This window comes from Mirounga angustirostris, unplaced genomic scaffold (assembly GCF_029215605.1).
Source record: "Mirounga angustirostris isolate CCGP_5_RB_7025 unplaced genomic scaffold, mMirAng1.0.hap1 SCAF_1, whole genome shotgun sequence".
NCBI lineage: Eukaryota > Metazoa > Chordata > Mammalia > Carnivora > Phocidae > Mirounga > Mirounga angustirostris.
Window position 1 is genome coordinate 4,883,128 of NW_026991709.1, and position 23,690 is coordinate 4,906,817.

Here is a 23,690-nt window from a genome sequence, read left to right on the forward strand (position 1 = left end):
CCCTTTTTTTTAAAAAATGCTCTTCTTTCTTTTTTCAAACAACTTCTTATCAATTCCTTTTATAAAATTTTTTATAATTTTCATCTTTACAGTCATATTCCATCCCTTCATCATTATCAACCCTTATTTTTGTACATATATAAGTTTTTCTTTCTTTAAAATTTTGGGAGGCACTTTCTTCTAACAGACCAAAATACACGCAAAATCTAGTGTGTGGCACTGATCTATGTACCAGCCTGATCATATTTGATCATATTCTGTTTTTTTCTGTTTTGTTCTGTTTTTGTTTGTTTTTATCTTTATCTTTTTCTTTTTTCTCTCTTTCCCTTTCTTTTCCCCCTGCTTCAGGTCTTTTCTGATTTGTTTAGAGTATATTTTCTGGGGACGTTGTTACCCTGTTAGCATTTTGTTCTCTCATTAATCTATTCTCCTCTGTACAAAATAACAAGATGGAAAAAATCACCTCAACAAAAAGAACAAGAGGTAGTACCGACTGCCAGGGACCTACTCAATACGGACATTAGTATGATGTCGGATCTAGAGTTCAGAGTCATCACTTTAAAGATACTAGCTGGACTTGAAAAAAGCATGGAATGGGGCACCTGGGTGGCTCAGTTGGTTAAACAACTGCCTCTGGCTCAGGTCATGATTCTGGAGTCCCAGGATCGAGTCCTGCATCGGGCTCTCTGCTCAGCAGGGGGTCTGCTTCTCCCTCTGACCCTCTTCCCTCTCGTGCTCTCTGTCTCTCATTCTCTCTCTCTCAAATAAATAAATAAAATCTTTAAAAAAAAGAAAAGAAAAGAAAAAAGCATGGAAGTTATTAGAGAAACCCTTTCTGGAGAAATAAAAGAACTAAAATCTAACCAAGTCAAAATCAAAAAGGCTATTAATGAGGTGCAATCAAATATGGGGGCACTAACTGCTAGGATAAATGAGGCAGGAGAGAGAATCAGTCATATAGAAGACCAAATGATGGAAAATAAAGAAGCTGAGAAAAAGAGATAAACAACTACTGGATCACGAGGGCAGAATTTGAGAGATAAGCAATACCATAAGACAAAACAACATTACAATAATTGGGATCCCAGAAGAAGAAGAAAGAGAGAGAGGGGCAGAAGGTATATTGGAGCAAATTATAGCAGGGAACTTCCCTAATTTGCGGAAGGAAACAGGCATCAAAATCCAGGAAGCACAGAGAACCCTTCTCAAAATCAATAAAAATAGGTCAACACCCCAACATCTAATAGTAAAACTTACAAGTCTCAGAGACAAAGAGAAAATCCTGAAAGCAGCTTGGGAGAAGAGATCTGTAACCTACAATGATAGAAACATTAGACTGGCAACAGACCTATCCACAGAGACCTGGCAGGCCAGAAAGGACTGGCAGGATATATTCAGAGCACTAAATGAGAAAAACATGCAGCCAAGAATACTCTATCCACCTAGGCTGTCATTGAAAATAGAAGGAGAAATAAAAAGCTTCCAGGACAAACAAAAACTAAAGGAATTTGCAAACACGAAACCAGCCCTACAAGAAATCTTGAAAGGGGTCCTCTAAGCAAAGGGAGAGCCTAAAAGCAACATAGACCAGAAAGGAACACAGGCAATATACAGGAACAGTCACCTTACAGGCAATACAATGGTACTAAATTCCTATCTTTCAATAGTTACCCTGAATGTAAATGGGCTAAATGCCCCAATCAAAAGATACAGGCTATCAGATTGGATTAAAAAACAAGACCCATCGATATGCTGTCTGCAAGAGACTCATTTTAGACCCAAAGACACCTCCAGATTGAAAGTGAGGGGGTGGAAAACCATTTACCCTGCTAATGGACACCAAAAGAAAGCTGGGGTGGCAATCCTTATATCAGACAAATTAGATTTTAAACCAAAAACTATAATAAGAGATGAGGAAGGACACTATGTCCTACATAAAGGGTTTATCCAACAAGAAGATCTAACAATTGTAAATATCTATGCCCCTAACATGGGAGCAGCCAATTATATAAGGCAATTAATAACAAAAGCAAAGAAACACATCAACAATACAATAATAGTGGGGGACTTTAACACCCCCCTCGCTGAAATGCACAGATCATCTAAGCAAAAGATCAACAAGGAAATAATGACTTTAAATGACACACTGGACCAAATGGACTTTACAGACATATTCAGAACATTCCATCCCAAAGCAACGGAATACACATTCTTCTCTAGTGCTCATGGAACATTCTCCAGAATACATCACATCCTAGGTCACAAATCAGGTCTCAACCGGTACCAAAAGGTTGGTATCATTCCCTGCCTATTTTCAGACCACAATGCTTTGAAACTAGAACTCAATCACAAGAGGAAAGTTGGAAAGAACTCAAATACTTGGAGGCTAAAGAGCATCCTACTGAAGAATGAATGGGTCAACCAGGAAATTAAAGAAGAATTTAAAATATTCATGGAGGGCGCCTGAGTGGCTCAGTTGGTTAAGCGACTGCCTTCAGCTCAGGTCATGATCCCACAGTCCTGGGATCGAGTCCCGCATCAGGCTCCCTGCTCTGCGGGGAGCCTGCTTCTCCCTCTCCCACTCCCCCTGCTGTGTTCCCTCTCTCACTGTGTCTCTCTCTGTCAAATAAATAAATAAAATCTTAAAAAAAAAAAAATTCATGGAAACCAATGAAAATGAAAACACAACTGTTCAAAATCTTTGGGATGCAGCAAAGACAGTCCTAAGAGGAAAGTATTTGGCAATACAAGCCTTTCTCAAGAAACAAGAAAGGTCTCAACTACACAACCTAACCCTACACCTAAAGGAGCTGGAGAAAGGACAGCAAATAAAGCCTAAACCCAGCAGGAAAAGAGAAATAATAAAGAGCAGAGCAGAAATCAATGAAATAGAAACTAAAAGAACAGTAGAACAGATCAACGAAACTAGAAGCTGGTTCTTTGAAAGAATGAACAAGATTGATAAACCCCTGCTCAGACTTATCAAAAAGAAAAGAGAAATGACCCAAATCAACAAAATCATGAATGAAAGAGGAGAGATCACAACCAACACCAAAGAAATACAAACAATTATAAGAACATATTATGAGCAACTCTATGCCAGCAACTTAGATAACCTGGAAGAAATGGAGGCATTCCTAGAAATGTATCAACTACCAAAACTGAACCAGGAAGAAATAGAAAACCTGAATAGACCTATAACCACTAAGGAAATTGAAGCAGTCATCAAAAATCTCCCAACAAACAAAAGCCCAGGGCCAGATGGCTTCCCAGGGGAATTCTACCAAACATTTCAAGAAGAATTAATACCTATTCTTCTGAAACTGTTCCAAAAAATAGAAATGGAAGGAAAACTTCCAAACTCATTTTATGAGGCCACCGTTACCTTGATCCCAAAACCAGACAAAGACCCCATCAAAAAGGAGAACTACACACCAATATCCCTGATGAACATGGATGCAAAAATTCTCACCAAAATACTAGCTAATAGGATCCAACAGTACATTAAAAGGATTATTCACCACGACCAAGTGGGATTTATCCCTGGGGTGCAAGGTTGGTTCAACATCTGCAAATCAATCAACGTGATACAATACATTAACAAACGAAAAGAACAAGAATCATATGATCCTCTCAATAGATGCAGAAAAAGCATTTGACAAAGTACAGCATCCTTTCTTGATCAAAACTCTTCAGAGTATAGGGATAGAGTATAGGGATACCTCAATATCATAAAAGCCATCTATGAAAAACCTACAGTGAATATCATTCTCAATGGGGAAAAACTGAGAGCTTTCCCCCTAAGGTCAGGAACGCAGCAGGGATGTCCACTATCACCACTGCTATTCAACATAGTATTAGAAGTCCTAGCCACAGGATATAAAATCAATGCACAGAAATCAGTGGCATTCCTATACACCAACAACAAGACAGAAGAAAGAGAAATTAAGGAGTCGATCCCATTTACAATTGCACCCAAAACCATAAGATACCTAGGAATAAATCTAACCAAAGAGACAAAGGATCTGTACTCAGAAAACTATAAAATACTCATGAAAGAAATTGAGGAAGACACAAAGAAATGGAAAAACGTTCCATGCTCATGGATTGGAAGAACAAATATTGTGAAGATGTCAATGCTACCTAGAGCAATCTACACATTCAATGCAATCCCCATCAAAATACCATCCACTTTTTTCAAAGAAATGGAACAAACCATCCTAAAATTTGTATGGAACCAGAAAAGACCCCGCATAGCCAGAGGAATGTTGAAAAAGAAAAGCAAAGCTGGCGGCATCACAATTCCGGACTTCCAGCTCTATTACAAAGCTGTCATCATCAAGACAGTCTGGTACTGGCACAAAAACAGACACATAGATCAATGGAACAGAACAGAGAGCCCCGAAATGGACCCTCAACTCTATGGTCAACTCATCTTTGACAAAGCAGGAAAGAATGTCCAATGGAAAAAAGACAGTCTCTTCAACAAATGGTGTTGGGAAAATTGGACAGCCACATGCAGAAGAATGAAACCGGACCATTTCCTTACACCACACACAAAAACAGACTCCAAATGGTTGAAAGACCTCAATGTGAGACAGGAGTCCATCAAAATCCTAAAGTAGAACACAGGCAGCAACCTCTTCAACCTCAGCCGCAGGAACTTCTTCCTAGAAACATCGCCAAAGGCAAGGGAAGCAAGGGCAAAAATGAACTATTGGGACTTCATCAAGATAAAAAGCTTTTGCACAGCAAAAGAAACAGTCCACAAAACCAAAAGACAACCAACAGAATGGGAGAAGATATTTGCAAGTGACATATCAGATAAAGGGCTAGTATCCAAAATCTATAAAGAACTTATCAAACTCAACACCCAAAGAAGAATCCAATCAAGAAATGGGCAGAAGACATGAACAGACATTTTTCCAAAGAAAACATCCAAATGGCCAACAGACACATGAAAAAGTGCTCAGCATCGCTCGTCATCAGGGATATCCAAATCAAAACCTCAATGAGATACCACCTCACACCAGTCAGAATGGCTAAAATTAACAAGTCAGGAAATGACAGATGTTGGCGGGGAATAAAAGGGGAACCCTCCTACACTGTTGGTGGGAATGCAAGCTGGTGCAGCCACTCTGGAAAACAGTATGGAGGTTCCTCAAAAAGTTGAAAATAGAGCTACCATACGATCCCGCAATTGCACTACTGGGTATTTACCCCAAAGATACAAATGTAGGGATCCAAAGGGGTATGCGCACCCCGATGTTTATAGCAGCAATGTCCACAATAGCCAAACTATGGAAAAAGCCAAGATGTCCATCAACAGATGATTGGATAAAGAAGATGTGGTATATATTTGTGTGTGTGTGTATATATACACACACACACACACAATGGAATATTATGCAGCCATCAAAAAAAAAAAGAAATCTTGCCATTTGCAACAATGTGGATCGAACTAGAGGGTATTATGCTAAGCGAAATAAGTCAATCAGAGAAAGACATGTATCATAGCAAAACTGTGGAAAGAGCCAAGATGTCCATCGACAGATGAATGGATAAAGAAGATGTGGTCTATATATACAATGGAATATTATGCAGCCATCAAAAGGAATGAGATCTTGCCATTTGCAACGACGTGGATGGAACTGGAGGGTATTATGCTGAGCGAAATAAGTCAAAAAGAGCAAAACATGTATCATATGACCTCATTTATATGAGGAATTCTTAATCTCAGGAAACAAACTGAGGGTTGCTGGAGTTGAGGGTGGGGTGGGAGGGATGGGGTGACTGGGTGATAGACACTGGGGAGGGTATGTGCTCTGGTAAGCGCTGTGAATTGTGCAAGACTGTTGAATCTGAGATCTGTACCTCTGAAACAAATAATGCAATATATGTTAAGAAAAAAAAAAAAAGAAGAAGAAGAAGATAGCAGGAGGGGAAGAATGAAGCGGGGGAAATCGGAGGGGTAGACGAACCATGAGAGACGATGGACTCTGAAAAACAAACTGAGGGTTCCAGAGGGGAGGGGGGTGGGAGGATGGGTTAGCCTGGTGGTGGGTATTGAGGAGGGCACGTTCTGCATGGAGCACTGGGTGTTATGCAGAAACAATGAATCATGGAACACTACATCTAAAACTAATGATGTAATGTATGGTGATTAACATAACAATAAAAAAATTTAAAAAAAGAAATAGAGGTTGCTGGGTCATATGGTAATTCTATTTTTAAGTTGCTTTTTTTTTTTAAGATTTTATTTATTTATTTGAGACAGAGAGAGCACATGAGAGGGGGGAGGGTCAGAGGGAGAAGCAGGCTCCCTGCCGGGCAGGGAGCCTGATGCGGGACTCGATCCAGGGACTCCAGGATCATGACCTGAGCCGAAAGCAGTCGCTTAACCAACTGAGCCACCCAGGCGCCCCTATTTTTAAGTTTTTAAGGAAACACCATGCAATTTCCCATAGTGGCTGCCCCATTTTATATTCCTAATAACAATGTACAAGTATTTCAATTTCTCCACATCCTCACCAACACGTTTTGTTTTTGCTTTTTAAATTTTTAAATAGTGGCCATCCTAATAGGTATCTCACTATGGTGTGATTTGCATTTTTCTAATTCTTAGTGATGTTGAGCATCACGTGTGCTTGTCGGCCATCCGTGTATCATCTTTGGAGAAATGTCTGTTCCAGTTCTTTGCACATTTTATAGTCTGGTTTTGTTGTTGTTGCTGAGTTGTGTGGGTTCTTTAAATATTCTGGATATTAGTTCCTTATCAGACATATTGTTTGCAAATATATTCCCTGATTCCATAGGTTGCTTTATTCACTCTGCTAATTGTGTTCTATTATGCACAGTTTTTAAGTTTGATATAGTCTCATTTATCTATTTTTGTTGCTGTTGTTGCTTATGCTTTTGGTGTCATGTCTAAGAAATTACCAAATCTAGTGTTATGAAGTTTTTCTCCTATGTTTCCTATTAGGAGTTTTACAGTTTTAGGACTTACATTAAGGTCCTTGACCCATTGAGTTAGTTTTTTGTATATGGTGCTAGGGAAGAGCCTAACTACATTCTTTTGATGTGGATGTCCAGTTTTCCCAACATGTTGAAGAGACCATCCTTTCCCCACTGAATGGTCTTGGCATCCATGTTAAAGATCATTTGACCATATATGCAAGGGTTTCTTTTTGGGCTCTCAGGTATATTCCATAGATATATACGGAATCTGGCTTTATGCCAGTACCCCTGGATTACTGTAGCTTTATGATAAGTTTCAAAATCAGGAAGTGTGAGCCTTCCAACTTTTTCTTTTTCAAGATTGTTTTGGCTACTCAGAGTCCCTTCGGATTCCACAGGAATTTTAGGTTGGATTTTTTTTTCTAAGATTTTATTTGAGAGAGAGAGAGAAGATGAGGTGGGGGAGGGAGGGGCAGAGGGTGAGGGAGAAGCAGACTCCCCGCTGAGCAGAGAGCCTGATGTGGGGCTTGATCCCAGGACCCAGAGATCATGACCTGAACTGAAGGCAGACACTTCAGACCAACTGAACCACCCAGGCGCCCCTAGGTTGGATTTTTCTATTTCTGCAAAAAAAATCACCAAGATTTTGATAGGGCTTGCAATGAATCTGTAGACTGTTTTCGGTGGTATTGATAGCTTAACGATATTAAACCTCCCAATCTGCAAACAACAGATGTCTTTTCATTTATTGGTCACTTCCTTAATTCCTTTCAGCAATGTTTTATAGTTTTCAGTGTATAAGGTTTTCCCTTCCTTGGTTAAGTTAGGGTTTGTTTTGATTTTGCTCTCATCGCCTGTATCCCAACCCCATTCCCCACCTCAGCAGGTTTATAACAAATATGGCTACTCAAATTGCCCCCAGCCTCCATTATTTAAAAATAAAAAAAGACAGGGTGACCAGGTGGCTCAGTCAGTTAAGTGTCTGCCTGCAGCTCAGGTCATGATCTCAGGGTCCGGGGATCAAGCCCCACGTCATCAGCGGGAGTCTGCTTCTCTCTCTAACTAACAGCACTAACAGTAATGTGTAGAATAACTGAATCTCTAGGGTGAGTCCCTGCTCAGCGGGAGTCTGCTTCTCTCTCACCCTCTGTCTCTCTCTCGTTCACTCTCTGTCTCTCAAACAAATAAATAAAATCTTAAAAAAAGACATAATTTCCATTTCTGATCTACACTATCTTTTTTCTAAGGAGGAAATGCTATGTATATTAACAGTGAAAAATGTAAAGCAATCTATGAGGTTAATAAAAGGCAGAATGACTATTTAAATAAATTACTGTTTAAACACTTGGAACTCTACTCAGGAACTTAAAATGATTGTTATCAAGATTATATACTACTGGGGCGCCTGGGTGGCTCAGTCAGCTAAGCATCTACCTTCCGCTCAGGTCATGATCTCAGGGTCCTGGGATCGAGCCCCGCATTGGGCTCCCTGCTCAGTAGGGAGTCTGCTTGAGGCTTCTCTCTCTCTCTCTCCCCTGCCCTTGCCCTTGTGCTCGCTTGCGCAAACACTCTCTCTCTCCTCCTCTAAAATAAATAAATCTTTTTAAAAAGATTATATATTGCTTGTAATATACATGTTAAGTGAAAAAGCAGGAACAAAAGTGGACGTTTATGCATATAAGAAGGCTAGAAGGAAATACATAAAAGCAAAAACACTGCTGCATTTGCATGAGCATACTATAAAGCCACATTACGTTAAAATTTTTTAAAATAAATATGCACTATGAGATATGGAAGCAACCTAAGTGTTGATGGGTAGAGGAATGGATAAAGAAGACGTGGTGTATGTATGTACAACAGGATACACTCAGCTATAACAGAGATTGAAATCTTGCCATTTGTGACAACACGGATGGACGTACAGTGTATATATGCTCAGTGAAGTTAAGTTAGAGAAAAACAAATCCCATATCATTTCACATCTATGTGGAATCTAAAAAACAAACAAACAAACAAAAACAGAAACAGACTCATAAATACAGAGAACAAACTGGTGGTTGCCAGAGGGGCGTGGGGGTGGAGGGGCGGGGGACCTAGGTGAAGGAGATGAAGAGGCACCAACTTCTACTTGTAATATAGGTGAGTCACAGGGATGAAGTTACAGTTTAATATGGTAATACCTTTGTATGGTGGCAGATGGTAACTAGCTGAGGTGAGCGCTAACAGTAATGTGTAGAATTGCTGAATCTCTAGGGTGTGCACCTGAAACTGACACAACATAGCTCCCTCAATTCCCTCATGGGTCCCCGGGGCCTCCTGGGCCATTGGCTCATCTTTGCAGCTCTTCCCTCACCTGAGGCCCAGGGTTCCCTCCCCAGAGACAGCCACTGTCACTCCCCGCCCTCTGAGCCAGTCTCTGCATATGCAAACCTGCGTATATTTCCACCAGCCTTCTGACACAAAAGATAGATTGTACATGGTGTTTCACAACTTACCTTTTATGCTAGAACATCTTAGAAAGCTTCCTACATAAACACACCCAGGCTTTGACTGTTGGATGGATATATTTTTAAAATAGGTGTAGAGGGGGGCGCCTGGGTGGCTCAGTTGGTTAAGCGACTGCCTTCGGCTCAGGTCATGATCCTGGAGTCCCGGGATCGAGTCCCACATCGGGCTCCCTGCTCGGCGCGGGGGGGGGGGGGTCTGCTTCTCCCTCTAACCCTCTTCCCTCTCGTGCTCTCTGTCTCTCATTCTCTCTCTCTCAAATAAATAAAATAAAATAAAATAATAAAATAAAATAAAATAGGTGTAGAGGGCAGTTTGGGTTATTTTTAGTCTTTTGCACTATTAACAATGCTGCAGTGAATACCTTTGTGCATCCACCTTGGCATAAATATTGAGGTGGATTTAAAATGAACGCCTGGAAGTGAATTAGTGAATCAGAGGGTTTGCGAATTCTGGATTTAATAGGTATTTCCAGAGAAGTTACAGCAGTTCACATGCCCACCAGCAGCATAGGAGAATGCCTATGTGTCCATACAATTCCTAAAGCATCATATCATCCAGCTCCTTGATCTATGCTTATCTGTGGCTAGGGGAAAAAAGGTCTTAGTATTATTCTATTTGCTTCTTTCATTAAAGTGATTGCTTGGGCATATTTTCATAGGTTTAAAGGCCATTTGTGGTTTGTGTATATTTCTTTTTCAGGAACAATCATCTAGTCATATAAATTGCCAATTTTTCTCTTGTTAGTCTTTTTAATTTGTAGTAGCTGTGAGAAATAATTTGTTGACTAGATAATACACTTCTATAGTCCAATTTTTTTAAAAAGTGTATGAAAAGGTATATTGTGATGATCACCCCCTTATCCCCATATCCTTTTTGCCTTACAGAAAACCAGAATTATTGATTTCTTGGGTGTCCTTCCAGAATGTCTTTTTTTTTTTTTTAAAGACTTTATTTATTTATTTGACAGAGAGAGACACAGCAAGAGAGGGAACACAAGCAGGGGGAGTGGGAGAGGGAGAAGCAGGCTTCCCGCTGAGCAGGGAGCCCGATGCGGGGCTCAATCCCAGGACCCTGGGATCATGACCTGAGCCAAAGGCAGATGCTTAACGACTGCGACACCCAGGTGCCCCCAGAATTTCTTTATACATACCCAACCAAATAAGAATCTATGCCCCGCGACACATACACGCTTTAACAAACCAGAGCATACTCTCACCCTGCCCCACATCTTGCTTGTCAAGATATCTTGGAAAGTCTGTCACTTGTGTAAACAGAGTGCTTCCATATTCTTTCAACAGATGCAAAGGACCTGACAGTGTTCATGGACCATGATTTTATCTAGCAAGCTCCTTACTACAGACATTTGATTCTTTTCCACTTTTTTTTTAAGATTTTATTTATTTATTTGACAGAGAGAGAGAGAGCGAGAGCAGGAACACAAGCAGGGGGAGTGGGAGAGGGAGAAGCAGGCTTCCTGCCGAGCTGGGAGCCCGATGTGGGACTCGAGCCCAGGACCCTGGGATCATGACCTGAGCCAAAGGCAGATGCTTAACGACTGAGCCACCGAGGTGCCCTCTTTTCCACTTCTTGTTAGGACTAACACTGTGACAAAAATCTTTCACATAGAACGTTTCACTCATGTGAAATGAATAAAACATCAACAACAACAAATACTCAGTGTTGGGGGCCTGGCTGGCTCAGCTGGTAGAGCACGTGACTCTTGATCTCAGGGTTGTGAGTTCAAGCCCCACACTGGGCACAGAGCCTACTTTAAAATAATAAATGAAACAAATTCCTAGAAGTGGAACTGCTGAGCTGTGTTACCTGTACTTTTGATAAAAGTTTGCCAAAACACACCTGGATGGCTTGTGCATGCTTGTTTCATCTTAAGAGCTTTCTAGGATAATGTTTAATGTTCTTGATTTTCACCTTATTATTTACTTGGGAAAGCACTGCCATTTAAAATGGGTCTCCTGGGCGCCTGGGTGGCTCAGTTGGTTAAGCGACTGCCTTCAGCTCAGGTCATGATCCCGGAGTCCTGCGATCGAGTCCCACGTCGGGCTCCCGGCTCAGCGGGGAGCCTGCTTCTCCCTCTGAACCTCTCCCCTCTCATGCTGTTTCTCTGTCTCTCTTTCTCTCAAATAAATAAATAAATAAAATCTTAAAAAATAAATAAATAAATAAAATGGGTCTCCCTTTAAAACACACTCAAATGCAAAGTAACCCAAATAACAAGGAGCTGAGGATGGAGAGGGCACTCTTACACACCTAAATATGGTATGAAGCCCCCCTTTTCACACTAATGGAAACTTACTATACACATTGCTATGCAGTTCTAAATTGTATATAACAGCTTTTACGATTCTGTATTAATCAGTCCCTTATCATAGGTAATAAAAATTTTTTCCCATTTTTGAGTATGGACTTTTCCCCTTTGTACAATTAAAAAATATATCTGATTTTTCTATTTGCAGCTTTTGAGTTTTGTCTTGCTTGGAAAAGCCTTCCTCTCCTTCCCCCCAGGTTCTCATTTTATTTATTTATTTATTATTATTTTTTAAAGATTTTATTTATTTATTTGACAGAGAGAGAGAGCATGTGCACAAGCAGGGGGAGGCGCAGGCAGAGAGCGAGGGAGAAGCAGGCTCCCCACTGAGCTGGGAGTCCCCGAGGCGGGGCTCCATCCCAGGATCCCGGGGTCATGACCTGAGCCAAAGGCAGCTGCTTAACCAACTGAGCCACCCAGGCAACCCTAGGTTCTCATTTCTGGATTAAAATATTTGATCCCTCGACACAAGATTTTGATGGAGATCCAAACTTTGTTTCTTCCAGCTGGCTAGCCAGTGGCTCACTATTTGTGGAAGGATCATAGTGGCTCACTATTTGTGGAAGGATCATTTCCCAGCATTGACTGAATTGCCCCTTCATCATATGAAGGCCCATGTGTACTTGTTTTGATATCTGGACTTTATATTCTGTTTTCTCTGCCTCATCTCCGGCTCAGATGTTCCTTAGTGATTTTTGCATGTTCACCTTACACACAAACTTGGGATTCTGCTGTCACTGCTCATGGCTGCAGAGTCCCCAGCACGGGACATGCTCTGTTCTAGGGGCCGTACTGAGAGATCTTTTTCTACCCTCACCACAACCTAAAGGGAAGCCATCTTAACTGTCTTACGGACAGTGAGGTGCAGCACCAACTGTCACAAAGGCCATCAGTTAGCAAGTGAGGATTCCCAAGGATTCCACGTGAGTCCAAGCAGATGTTCTCCTTGAGTTTATCCGCTTGCTGAAATCACAGCGACAGGACAACCGGGGCCTCCCAATGGCTGTATTCTATAGTCATGACCCCTAAGTTCTGCCTACTTGGATCTGCACAATGACCTGGCTGCCAACTTGAATTCTCCATCTCAAAAATCCACAGCACATAAAATGCTAAATAAGACCTCTTAAATTTTATTTTAAAGAATTAGATTTAGCTTCTTCACAACTAAGTCGAGTGTTTTTCGTATTTATTGCACAGCTGGAGGCTAAATGTGTTGAAATGCCTGGAAATTTCTGGAAATGAACTTCCCTTCTCCTTTCACAGGTGTCAGACCTCATCATTGTGTTTCAACGTCACTTACCCTTTATTTTCCATCCTTTGTTTCTCTGTGCTGCACTATGTTTAGCTTTTTCAGACTTTACCCTTAAGTTCCCTAATTACATACTCAGCTCTATCTAATCTGCTGTTAAACCTGTTCGTTTGAGTTTGTTGTTGTTATTGTACACATTTTTATTTCAAGAAATGTGATTTGGATTGTTTTCAAAGCTGCTATGTTGTTTTTCATAATTTTCTGTTTCCTAAAGGTATCTTAAAGCCTGCTTTTATTTTGTTAATCATAATTAGTCTAGTTAGTTAACAGTCCACATCTGCTGCTTACAATTTGTCTGAAATCTTTGCAAGCTATTTTCCTGGTTCTAGATCATGGAGCTTTTTGCCTGACTTGCTATGCACTGGGCATTGTGGGGGTTTTTTTTTGTTTTTTTTTTTTTAAGATTTTATTTATTTATTTGACAGAGACAGAGACAGCGAGAGCAGGAACACAAGCAGAGGGAGTGGGAGAGGGAGAGGGAGAAGCAGGCCTCCCCTAAGGAGGGAGTCCGATGTGGGACTCGATCCCAGGACCCCGGGATCATGACCTGAGCTGAAGGCAGACGCTTAACGACTGAGCCACCCAGGCGCCCCGGGCATTGTGTTTGAAAAAAACATAGATATATGAAAAAATGTCTTGAGGCCAGTGAAAGTAATTTAGTCCTGAAAATATCTGTGTTCAGGGGCACCTGGGTGGCTCAGTCGCCTAAGCGTCTGCCTTCAGCTCAGGTCATGATCCCGGGATCCTGGGATCGAGCCCTGCATCAGGCTCCCTGCTCAGTGGGGATCCTGCTTCTCCCTCTCCCTCTGCCACTCCCCCTCTGTCCCTCTCCCTGCTTGTGCTCTCTCTCTCTCTCAAATAAATAAATAAAAAATCTTAAAAAAAAAAATTCTGTGTTCATTTTGCTAGGGCCTGAGTCATTACCACTCTGGGGCCATCTATTAAAAAAAACATATATATAGTCAAGAGGTGCATCTTTGGGGAGCACAGGAAGATGGTGAGCTCAGTCTGGAGTAGGGGGCAAATGGTGGCTGGGATGTTAGAGGAACATTGTAGTAAACAAGGAATAATGCATTTTCAACAGAAGTGCTGTCAACTGTAATGGACAGCAAGCAGAAGATATAAAAGATAAGGAGAAGGTCAGTCTGCCCCTGTGACTGGAGGCTGAGGATAATGAGGCCTCCTTCATGACATCTACACCTGCACACAAAGGGGTCTCTCCAGAGAGGCCTCCCCTGGACAGCCAAGAGAATAAGCCCAGAGCCTCACCCCCTCTCTCCCTATTACTCTTCTTCACTACCCTTAGAGCTATCCAAGTTCTTCTCCTTGTTTGAGGAGCTGTTTATGTCTGCCTCCTTCAGCAGAATATAGGCTCCCCCAAAGCAGGGCCTCATCCTGCACACTGCCGGGCCCCCAGTGCCTAGCACAGAGCCTGACGCCAAAGGGTTTCTCAACAGATCTCTGGCGAACACATGTACACATGAACTAATGTGTGAACCGATGATTCCACTAAAGGAGACACAGATCAGGAGGGGTGACAGATGGCAAGGGGAAGTGTTAGGAGTCTGATTTAGAGACTGAGTGGGTGGGTAGAAGGTTGCCCAAGAGGAGCATTCCATCAACAGGAAGATTCACAGGAACCTGGAAAGAAGGAAAGTCAGAAATAGGAAAGGAGCCATGCAACTATAGGTAATAAAGACACACTTCAATTTTCTTCTTACTACACCTGGGCCACAAACGAAGGACAGTCATAGCAGATGATGATTGCAACCAAACCTCAGTGTCTTAGAGCCAAATATATACTAGGTTTTTTTTTAATTAACCAGGTTTTCAGAGCAGTTTTAGGTTCATAGCAAAACTGAACAGAAAGCAGAGGTTTACCACACCCCCCACACATAGCTGTCCTCACTATCAACATCCCCCACGAGAGAGGGTACATTTGTCACAAATTCATACATCTTATTGACATATCGTAATCACCCAGAGTCCACAGTTTAGGGTTTACTCATGAGGTTGTGAATTCTATACCTTTGGACAAACGTGACAGTTGTCCACCATTATAGTGTCCTACAGAGTAGTTTCACTGCCCTAAGAAATCCTCTGTGCTCTGTCATCCCTCCCTCCCCCAGCCCCTGGCAACCACTGATCTTTGTACTCTCTCCATGGTTTGGGCTTTTCCAGAATGTCATACAGTTGTAATCACACAGTCTATAACCCTTCCAGACTGGCTTCTTTCACTTAGCAATATGTATTTAACTTACCTCCCTATCTTTTTATGACTTGATAGCTCATTTCTTTTAGCACTGAGTAACCCATGGTTTGGAGGCACCCATTTACTGCTTCACCTACTACAGGACATCTTGGTTTCTTCCAAGTTTTAAAAACAGTTCTCAATAAAGCCCCTATAAACATCTGTGTGCAGGTTTTCATGTGCACATAAGCTCTTAACAACTTTGGGTAAATACCGAGGAGTGTGATTGCTGGCTCATACGGTAAGAACTGTTAGAATTAGTTTTGTAAGAAACCCCCAAAATCATCCAAAGTGGCTGTACCATTTCTGCATTCCCACCAGCAGTGAGTGAGAGTTCTTGCTCCACATCCTCACTGGCATTTGGTATTGTCAGGGTTCTGGGTTTTGCCTATCCTAATAGGTGTATAGTGGTGTCAGTGTTTGAAGTCCCATTTCCCTCATGACATATGATGTGGAGTATCTTTTCCTCCACTTATCTGACATCTATATATCTTCTTCGGTGAAGTGTCTGTTAAAGCCTTTGGTCCATTTTTAAACTAGCTGTTTGGCTGTCTGTTCCAGTACATTCCATATATTCAAGGCCCTTATGCAGGGAGTGAATCATTTGTGGGGAGAAAAGGCACCCAATTTTCATGGACTTGAGTGATACAGAAGTGAGAGAACAGCTCCAAGGACTGGAGCAATTGTTGCCCATTTGCCAGAAGGGAGGGTCCACTGGAGACTGGAAAAGAGGTTTTGGCCAAAAGTTGAATATAAACCAGGCTGGTCCTGGAGAAGGACGATGCGCATGCTCCCGTGAGCTCAATGCCAGATCCCGGGTCACCCCACTTGTATTGAGGCAGCAGAAGTGCACAAAGGACACCTTCGTACCCATGACGCTAAGCCAGAACCTGGGTCTCTTAGCTCCCAGGCCTTGCAGGCAGGTGTCCTACCTCCCTGGAGGGCCATGCTTCCTTTCATGAAGAGGTATACAAACTGAGAGGTCACCAGGTCTCTGAGGGGCCAGGGGAGAGGGCACACACACTCACAATGACCTCCCAGACTGTGTGACCCCTCCTCACTTTTATCCCCTCCTGTGATTTGTTTACTTGCACCTCACCCGGAATGCAAAATTCCTGAGAAATAAAAACAAGCAAACCAACACCCAAACTCATTTCCTTTGCTGCTGGTTTTCACTTTTTATGAAACAATTTTTGCTGGCTGCAGTGGCTGAAATTTTTAGGACAAAGAGCATGGAAATTGGATCAGACTGACCCTGATCCCCTAGTTCTGTCTCTCAGCAGCTGGGCGGTCTGGGGTGTGAGCTAATTCAGGGGGTGGGAGGGTTCACAACACCCACCTCAGAGATAAGAGAATAGAAAGAAGGTACCAGAACAATGCTGGATGTAAAAAGGCACCCTATACATGGTCGCTATTATTATTTTAATGAGTTATTCTGTCTCTCACTGTCATGAGCAATCAAGAGGAAAAACTAGCTGAATTTCAGCTTTGATTTAGAAAAAAGTTAAGGGACTATCACAGACACGCTCTGACACCTGTCCTAGAATATTCCAATGAGAAAAGAGGTTTCTTTCTTTTCTTTCTTTTCTTTTCTTTCTTTCTTTCTTTCTTTCTTTCTTTCTTTCTTTCTTTCTTTCTTTCTTTCTTTCTTTCTTTCTTTCTTTCTTTCTTTCTTTCTTTCTTTTCTTTCTTTCTTCTTTCTTTCTTTCTTCTTTCTTTCTTCTTTCTTTCTTTCTCTCTCTTTCTCTCTCTCTCTTTCTCTCTCTCTCTCTCTCTTTCTTTCTTTCTTTTTTAGAGAGAGAGCGAGACAGTGTAAGAGCAGGGGAGAAGCAGCATGGGGGAGGGAGGGAGGGAGAGAGAGAATCCTAAGCAGGTTCCATGCACAGAGTGGACTGACCCAGGGCCCTGTCTCAGCACCAGGAGATCATGACCTGAGCTGAAATCAAGAGCTGGACGCTTAACCACCCGAGCCACTCAGGTGGCCTGAGAAAAGATGTTTCTTAAAGGCAAGTCCTTTGGGAAAGAAAACAAAACAAAACATCTCAACAGCCCACGTACTCACAGTCCAAAAATGCTAAACGTAAGACAACAGCCTACTTCCGAAACTCAGTGATGTTTAGCTGGACCAGCTGCCATGCGTGCTCCCAGCTGCCCTTCTCCGCCACTGCACCCCAAACCAGCACTCACCAAGCCAAGCGCACCCTGCCTGGGCCCCACGTGGCGCGCGCACCACCCCCTTTCCTCTCCCCCTTCCCGCGAAGGGCTCGGGGGAGGCGGCGGCCCTGATCCTCCGCCTCCAGACAACCGCCCTGCCTCACTTCGAACACATTCTTTCGGAAGCCCTTGGAGAACCGAAGGCCTTCGGCCTTCGTGGCGAAAGAGGGGACAAAGCGTTGCGGAAGTCCCCGCAGTCCCGGCGCGCCACCCCTCCCGCCCACACGGGGTCCCGCGGGGCCCCGGCGCCCGACCCGGCCTGCGCCGCGCGCCCCCGACGACGCCACGCCGACCGCCCTGTCCCCGCCGCCCCCGCCGGCCCACCCGGACCGCACCCGACGGGCCCCCTGCTGCCACCCCTCCTTTCCAGGCGCCCCCCGCGTGTCCAGTCCCCAGCTGAAGACGGGTAACGGTACCCCCGCTTTCAGGGCCGCCCATGTGGGGTCAGGGGCACACGGGGGCGAGCCCGGGGGGCCTGGGCGGCGGCGAAGGGGCCTGGGTCGTCCACCCCTCGCGCCTCATCCCCGACGTGAGGTACTGGCCCCCGCGACCCCCGGGCGGGTCCCCCTCCACGCCGGGGCCTCGGCCTTCGCGCGGGGCAGCCCGGGTCCCCGACGACCGAGCTGGGGGCCAGCGTCCCGCCCCGCCCCGCCCCGCCGGCCGCGCCCCGCGTCCTCTCACCCAGCCTCCGCCGCCCCTCGCCGCGTGCGGGAGTCCGCGTGCGCCGTCGCGCCCGCGCCATCGCCTCCGGACCGCGCACGCGCGTCGACTCCCCGGCCCGCCGCTGGGGGCGCCCTCCCGCCGCTTCTCCTGCCCCGCCCACCCCAGGCCCGGTGGGCTCCCGCGCGCCGCCCCGCGCCTCCCCTCCCGGCCTCCCGGGCTCCATCGCCGCGTCTGCGGCTGGGTGGGGCCGGGGAGGCACAAGGAGGCCGGAGCGGCCGTCGCCTGGAGGCCCTGCCGCAGGACCCCCCCAGACTGCCTTGGGCTTCTGCGGAGCTGGGGGGGCTGAAACTGCTCCGCCGAACGTCCCTGCCCCAGGGGCCCACAGGGCAGCTCGGCAGGCGGAGAGGAGCGCGCAGGAAGGACAGGCCTTCGGGAAGGGCCCCCGTGGGGCAGCGTGGGAGCTGCCTGGGCCCCGAAGCCCGCTCCAGGCTCCCGCCAGCGCCCGCACACACTTCTTCAAGCCGGCGCGGCTTCCTCGCGGCTCGCCTCGGGCCCTCGTCATCACCGCTCAGGCTCTGAAAGCACGAGGAGGAACTCCACTTGAAGGCCTTCAGAATGGACCTCCATATCAAGCTATTTCTGTGAAAATGTTGCTCGTTGTGCTGATCCTGCCCCGCAGCACTTTTGCATAGTTGGTGCAAAGTGGGGTTTGTGACCTCCTTGTCAGGCAGACGCACCTGCTTCCCGGCGGGTCCCTGGAAAGCAGGGCCTGCGTTTTCTCCGTCCCAGGGCACAGCCCTGGGTGGGGCACTCAGTGAGCATTCAGCCATTACATGTGTGCTGAATGAATGGCTCTTAAAATGCAAAGCCGGTGGACAGTCCAGGCTTCGCGTTATTCAACTCCCTCAAAGCATCCCCCCCACCCCACCCCGGGGCAGTGCTATCAGTCAGCTGTAACAGAATACCACAGACTGGGCAATGTAAACAGCACAAGTTCATCTTCGTACAGGTCTGGAGGCTGCGAAGTCCAAGATCAAGGTGCCTGCAGATCAGGTTCTTGGGGAGGCCTCTCTTCCAGGTTTGCAGGCAGCGGCTGTCTCCCTGTGTGTTCACATGACCTTTCTGTGTGGGTAAGAGAGAGAGAGAGAGAACACTCTGCTATCTCTTCCTCTTCTTAGAAGGGCGCTAATCCTACCACGAGGCCTCCAACCCTCATGACCTCATCTAAACCTAATTAGCTCCCAAAGGCCCCATCTCCAAATGCCATCACATTGGGGGTTAGAGCTTCAGCATAGGAATGTTGAGGGGACACAAGCCTTCAGTCCAGAACAGCAGGATACCCATACCGAGGGCTACGCAACCTTCCAGGAGGAAGTTAGGGGGAGTCCACTCTCCAACCCCTTGTGTTACAGATGAAGAAATTGAGGGCCAGGTTAAGTGACTTGTCAGTGGTGACGTTGCCACGCCCATGTGTTATGTATAAATCTCTTTGAAGGCCTGATCTTCAAGGGCCCATGTTGGGTTCAATGGGAGAAATAATAAGCTAGTATTTTGAGAACATCTGTTGCATAAAGGAATGCTTTTGGCTCCTACCAGGAAACTGTAATTTGAGTTCAGGCCATAGGGACCAAGAAGAGAGTTGATGTCCTACCTTCAATTCTCCCATCATGAGTGTTGATACATACGGTGTGTTTGATCCATACAGGATTTGGCTGGAGGAAAACAGTTTTCTGAGAGAAATACAACCATTAATTTGTTCTTGACTTATCGTACAGAACAAAAGTCAGAATGCCTGATTAAGAACGCAAAGCAAAAGCTTCCTGGTCACATTGCCTCATAGCAGTCATGCCAAGGAACCTTCCTTACTTTGTTCTGATAATGGAAACCTCCCTGTAGACATGAGCAAAAAGCTGCTTTTCCTTTATAAAGTGAAACAGTGATCAGCAGAGTGGCAAGTAGTTAAATACACACACACACACACACACATACATCTTTTTAGAGGTGACAAGACAATTTTCAAAACCTTTTAATGAAAATCTCTGCCTTCTTTCTAAAGGGAAAAACAAAGTAAGTTTTCACTTTTTCCACGGACTAAGTTCTTCCGGTCACTGCTCACCTTCTCTTCTGTCCAGCGTCTTAATGAGGTGGTGAGTGGATGAATAAAACATTTCCTTCAGATTTGTTACTTTGATGACCTCATTTTATAACAACAGTGCAGGAGAGTAGAGTTGTTACACCCATTTCACAGATGGGGCCACTGAGGATCTGAGAAGTACAGTGAGTTGCTCAATGTCACACAGCTGGTGGGAATCAGGCTGAGGGGAGCGTGGGGGCCCTGTCCTTTGTGCTCCACCTGGGGCATTTGTCACACTGCATTATAATGATCTGGTCCCCTCCTCTCCCCACCCATGTGTCCATGAGGGGCCTGAGGGCAAGAACTCTCCCAGACTTGTGTATCAGCAACTAAAATGATCCTTGGCACACAGCAAATTTTTAATGCATTTGGATGAATGAGTGAACAAATGAATTGTATGGAAAATGGACTAAAGTGGAGATTTCATGTGATTCGAATGTATAAATTCTAGGTCCTAATCCCACCTCTGCCTTTTCTCTAGCCACCCTTCATTTTCTCACCTGTCCAATGGCACGGTGATTACTGCTATTAACCATTCACCTCCACAGTTTCCATAAGAATGGAGTGAAAACCGCCCCGTAGCGCCTGTGCTTGCAGAAGCCAATCATGAGAAGTGAAATGCTGCTGGTCTATGGGAAAGGGAGCAGCAGAGCCCCCCCCCCCCCCCCGTCGGCTCCCCGCCCCCTGCCGGGGAGGAGGCTGACACCCCCCCAACATGTGCACACAGAGGTCCTTGGATTTTCCCAGGTCCTGATGATGCAGACCACAAAAAGCACAAGGTCTGTCTTCAGGCTGCTCTACACCCTGGCAGCCAATGTGGGTAAAAACGTAAAGGAAACGGTCAACAAAACCAAAAGACAGCTGACAGAATGGAAGAAGATATTTGCAAATGACATATCAGATAAAGGGCTGTATCCAAAATCTATAAAGAACTTATCAAACTCAACACCCAGAGAACAAAGAATCCAATCAAGAAATGGGCAGAAGACATGAACAGACATTTCTCCAAGAAGACATCCAAATGGCCAACAGACACATGAGAAAGTGCTCAACATTGCTCGGCTTCAGGGAAATCCAAATCAAAACCTCAATGAGATACCACCTCACACCAGTCAGAATGGCTAAAATTAACAAGTCAGGAAACGACAGATGTTGGCGGGGATGCGGAGAAAGGGGAACCCTCCTACACTGTTGGTGGGAATGCAAGCTGGTGCGGCCACTCTGGAAAACAGTATGGAGGTTCCTCAAAAAGTTGAAAATAGAGCTACCATACGACCCAGCAATTGCACTACTGGGTATTTACCCCAAAGATACAAATGTAGGGATCCGAAGGGGTACGTGCACCCCAATGTTTATAGCAGCAATGTCCACAATAGCCAAACTATGGAAAGAGCCAAGATGTCCATTGACAGATGAATGGATAAAGAAGATGTGGTGTTACACACACACACACACACACACACACACACACACACACACACACGGGAATATTATGCAGCCATCAAAAATGAAATCTTACCATTTGCAATGGTGTGGATGGAACTAGAGGGTATTATGCTAAGCGAAATAAGTCAATCAGAGAAAGACAATTATATGATCTCACTGATATGTGGAATTTGAGAAACAAGGCAGAGGATCATAGGGGAAGGGAGGGAAAACTGGGAAGTCATCAGAGAGGGAGACAAACCATAAGAGACTCTTAATCTCAGGAAACAAACAGGGTTGCTGGAGCAGAGGAGGGTGGGAGGGATGGGGTGGCTGGGTGATGGACACTGGGGAGGGTATGTGCTATGGTGAGCGCTGTGAATTGTGTAAGACTGATGAATCACAGACCTGTACTCCTGAAACAAATAATACATGATATGTTAATTAAAAACAAACAAACACGAATGCCATGCAACTGTAGGGTGTATGAAAAGTTCCCAAATACCGACCCTCCCCAGCCTACGGCTTCCATTGCTACACTCAATGCGGGGAAGGGGGCGAGGCCTGCTTCTCAGCTGGGGTTGCACAATGGAACCACAAGTGCATCTGGAAAGTACAAGTGATATTTTTAGAAGAACGCTAGGTAACTCGAATATACGTATAAGCACGATTAGATCCTACTGAGTTGGTAGGTAGGGTTTTTCAATCTGGGCACTATTAATGTTAGGGGCCAGATAATTCTCTGCTGTGGGGCTGTCCTGGACAGGGTGGGACAGCTAGCAGCATCCCAGATCTCCGTGTACTCGTAGGCCAGTGGGCTACGGACCTGTTGTGACCACCACAGATGTCTCCCTGCCAAGCAAAGCAGGCCCTGGGTGGAGAGCCAGGGAATTTGATACTAAAGGACGGGGGCAGAGAGCCTACTGTGGCATTTGACACTGAGGGTCATCGCAGCTGCTGCACCGCCCAGGAGCCCGGGAGCTCGTTAGAACTGCAGACCCCCCACTCCATGGGAAGTGGGATCCTCATTGTCACGAGATCCCGGGGGAGTCACGTGCGCGTTGGAGAAATACGGCCAGGGCGCCGGTGTGGTGTTCCCCTGGAAGCAGTCAGTTTATGGAAGCAGTAATGCACCATGTGCCTCCAGACAATATGAGATCAGAGCCACAGAGGGTCAGTGTGGAAGGGACGCGGGGCAGGGGGCGGGGAGGGGGGGCATCAGAACCTCCCAGACAAGGACGCTGTGGTGGTTCGTTTCCTTGCCGCAGAGCGCCGCAGGGCGAGTGAGACAGCGGGAGGGCAGGGAGGGCAGGTGAGAGGGCGTACCTAGAGGGGATCTAGGGGGTACCTAAGGTGGGCCTTGCTGGACGGGAGGGCGGCGGGTGGCGATAGCCGAAGGAGAGGAACCTTAATGACTATCATAACCAGGAAACCGGGTGAGCAAGTCTGGTGCTGTCCCGGAAAACCTGTTCCTCCCACATCTCCCTCCTAGACACCTGCAGATGACGGTCCCCTGAGGCCACTGCTCCCAGGTGTGTGGAGGGGGCTGCCCGCTTAGCGGGGTAAGGGTGAGGGAAGCGTGGCAGGGGTCGACGCCACCTGGCCAGGGCCATCAGGGCACAGTGGGGCGGGCAGAGCCATTGCCGAGCTGCTGGGGAGCAGAGGGCAAGCCTGCTAGCTGGCCCCCCCACTCTATCTCCAGGCAGAACCGGTCCTGGAGCGCCCTCTGGCCTCCCCCGGACATCGGTGCAGGTGCGAGCTGGCTGGGACAGCAATGTCAAGGTTAGCTTTGAAGGGCAGGGGTAGCCATGAAAGGGCGGCCTGTGGGGATATGTGGAAATGAGATGGTGGCCCCGTGGCCCTGTGATATTTATCCAAGCTGGCACACCCCCCTCCCCCGCCT

General features: G+C 45.6%; 1 protein-coding gene across 1 annotated transcript in view; it reads right to left on the reverse strand.

Annotated features, from left to right (window-relative positions):
* FAM3B (FAM3 metabolism regulating signaling molecule B) overlaps window positions 1-18,331 on the reverse strand; it is a 58,260-nt gene extending 39,929 nt beyond the window's left edge. The window contains exon 1 of the mRNA XM_064574963.1: window positions 18,247-18,331. Coding sequence (XP_064431033.1) covers window positions 18,247-18,307 — 61 coding nt within the window. The 5' untranslated portion in view covers window positions 18,308-18,331. The remainder of the gene's footprint in view (window positions 1-18,246) is intronic.
* Window positions 18,332-23,690: the final 5,359 nt, after the last annotated feature.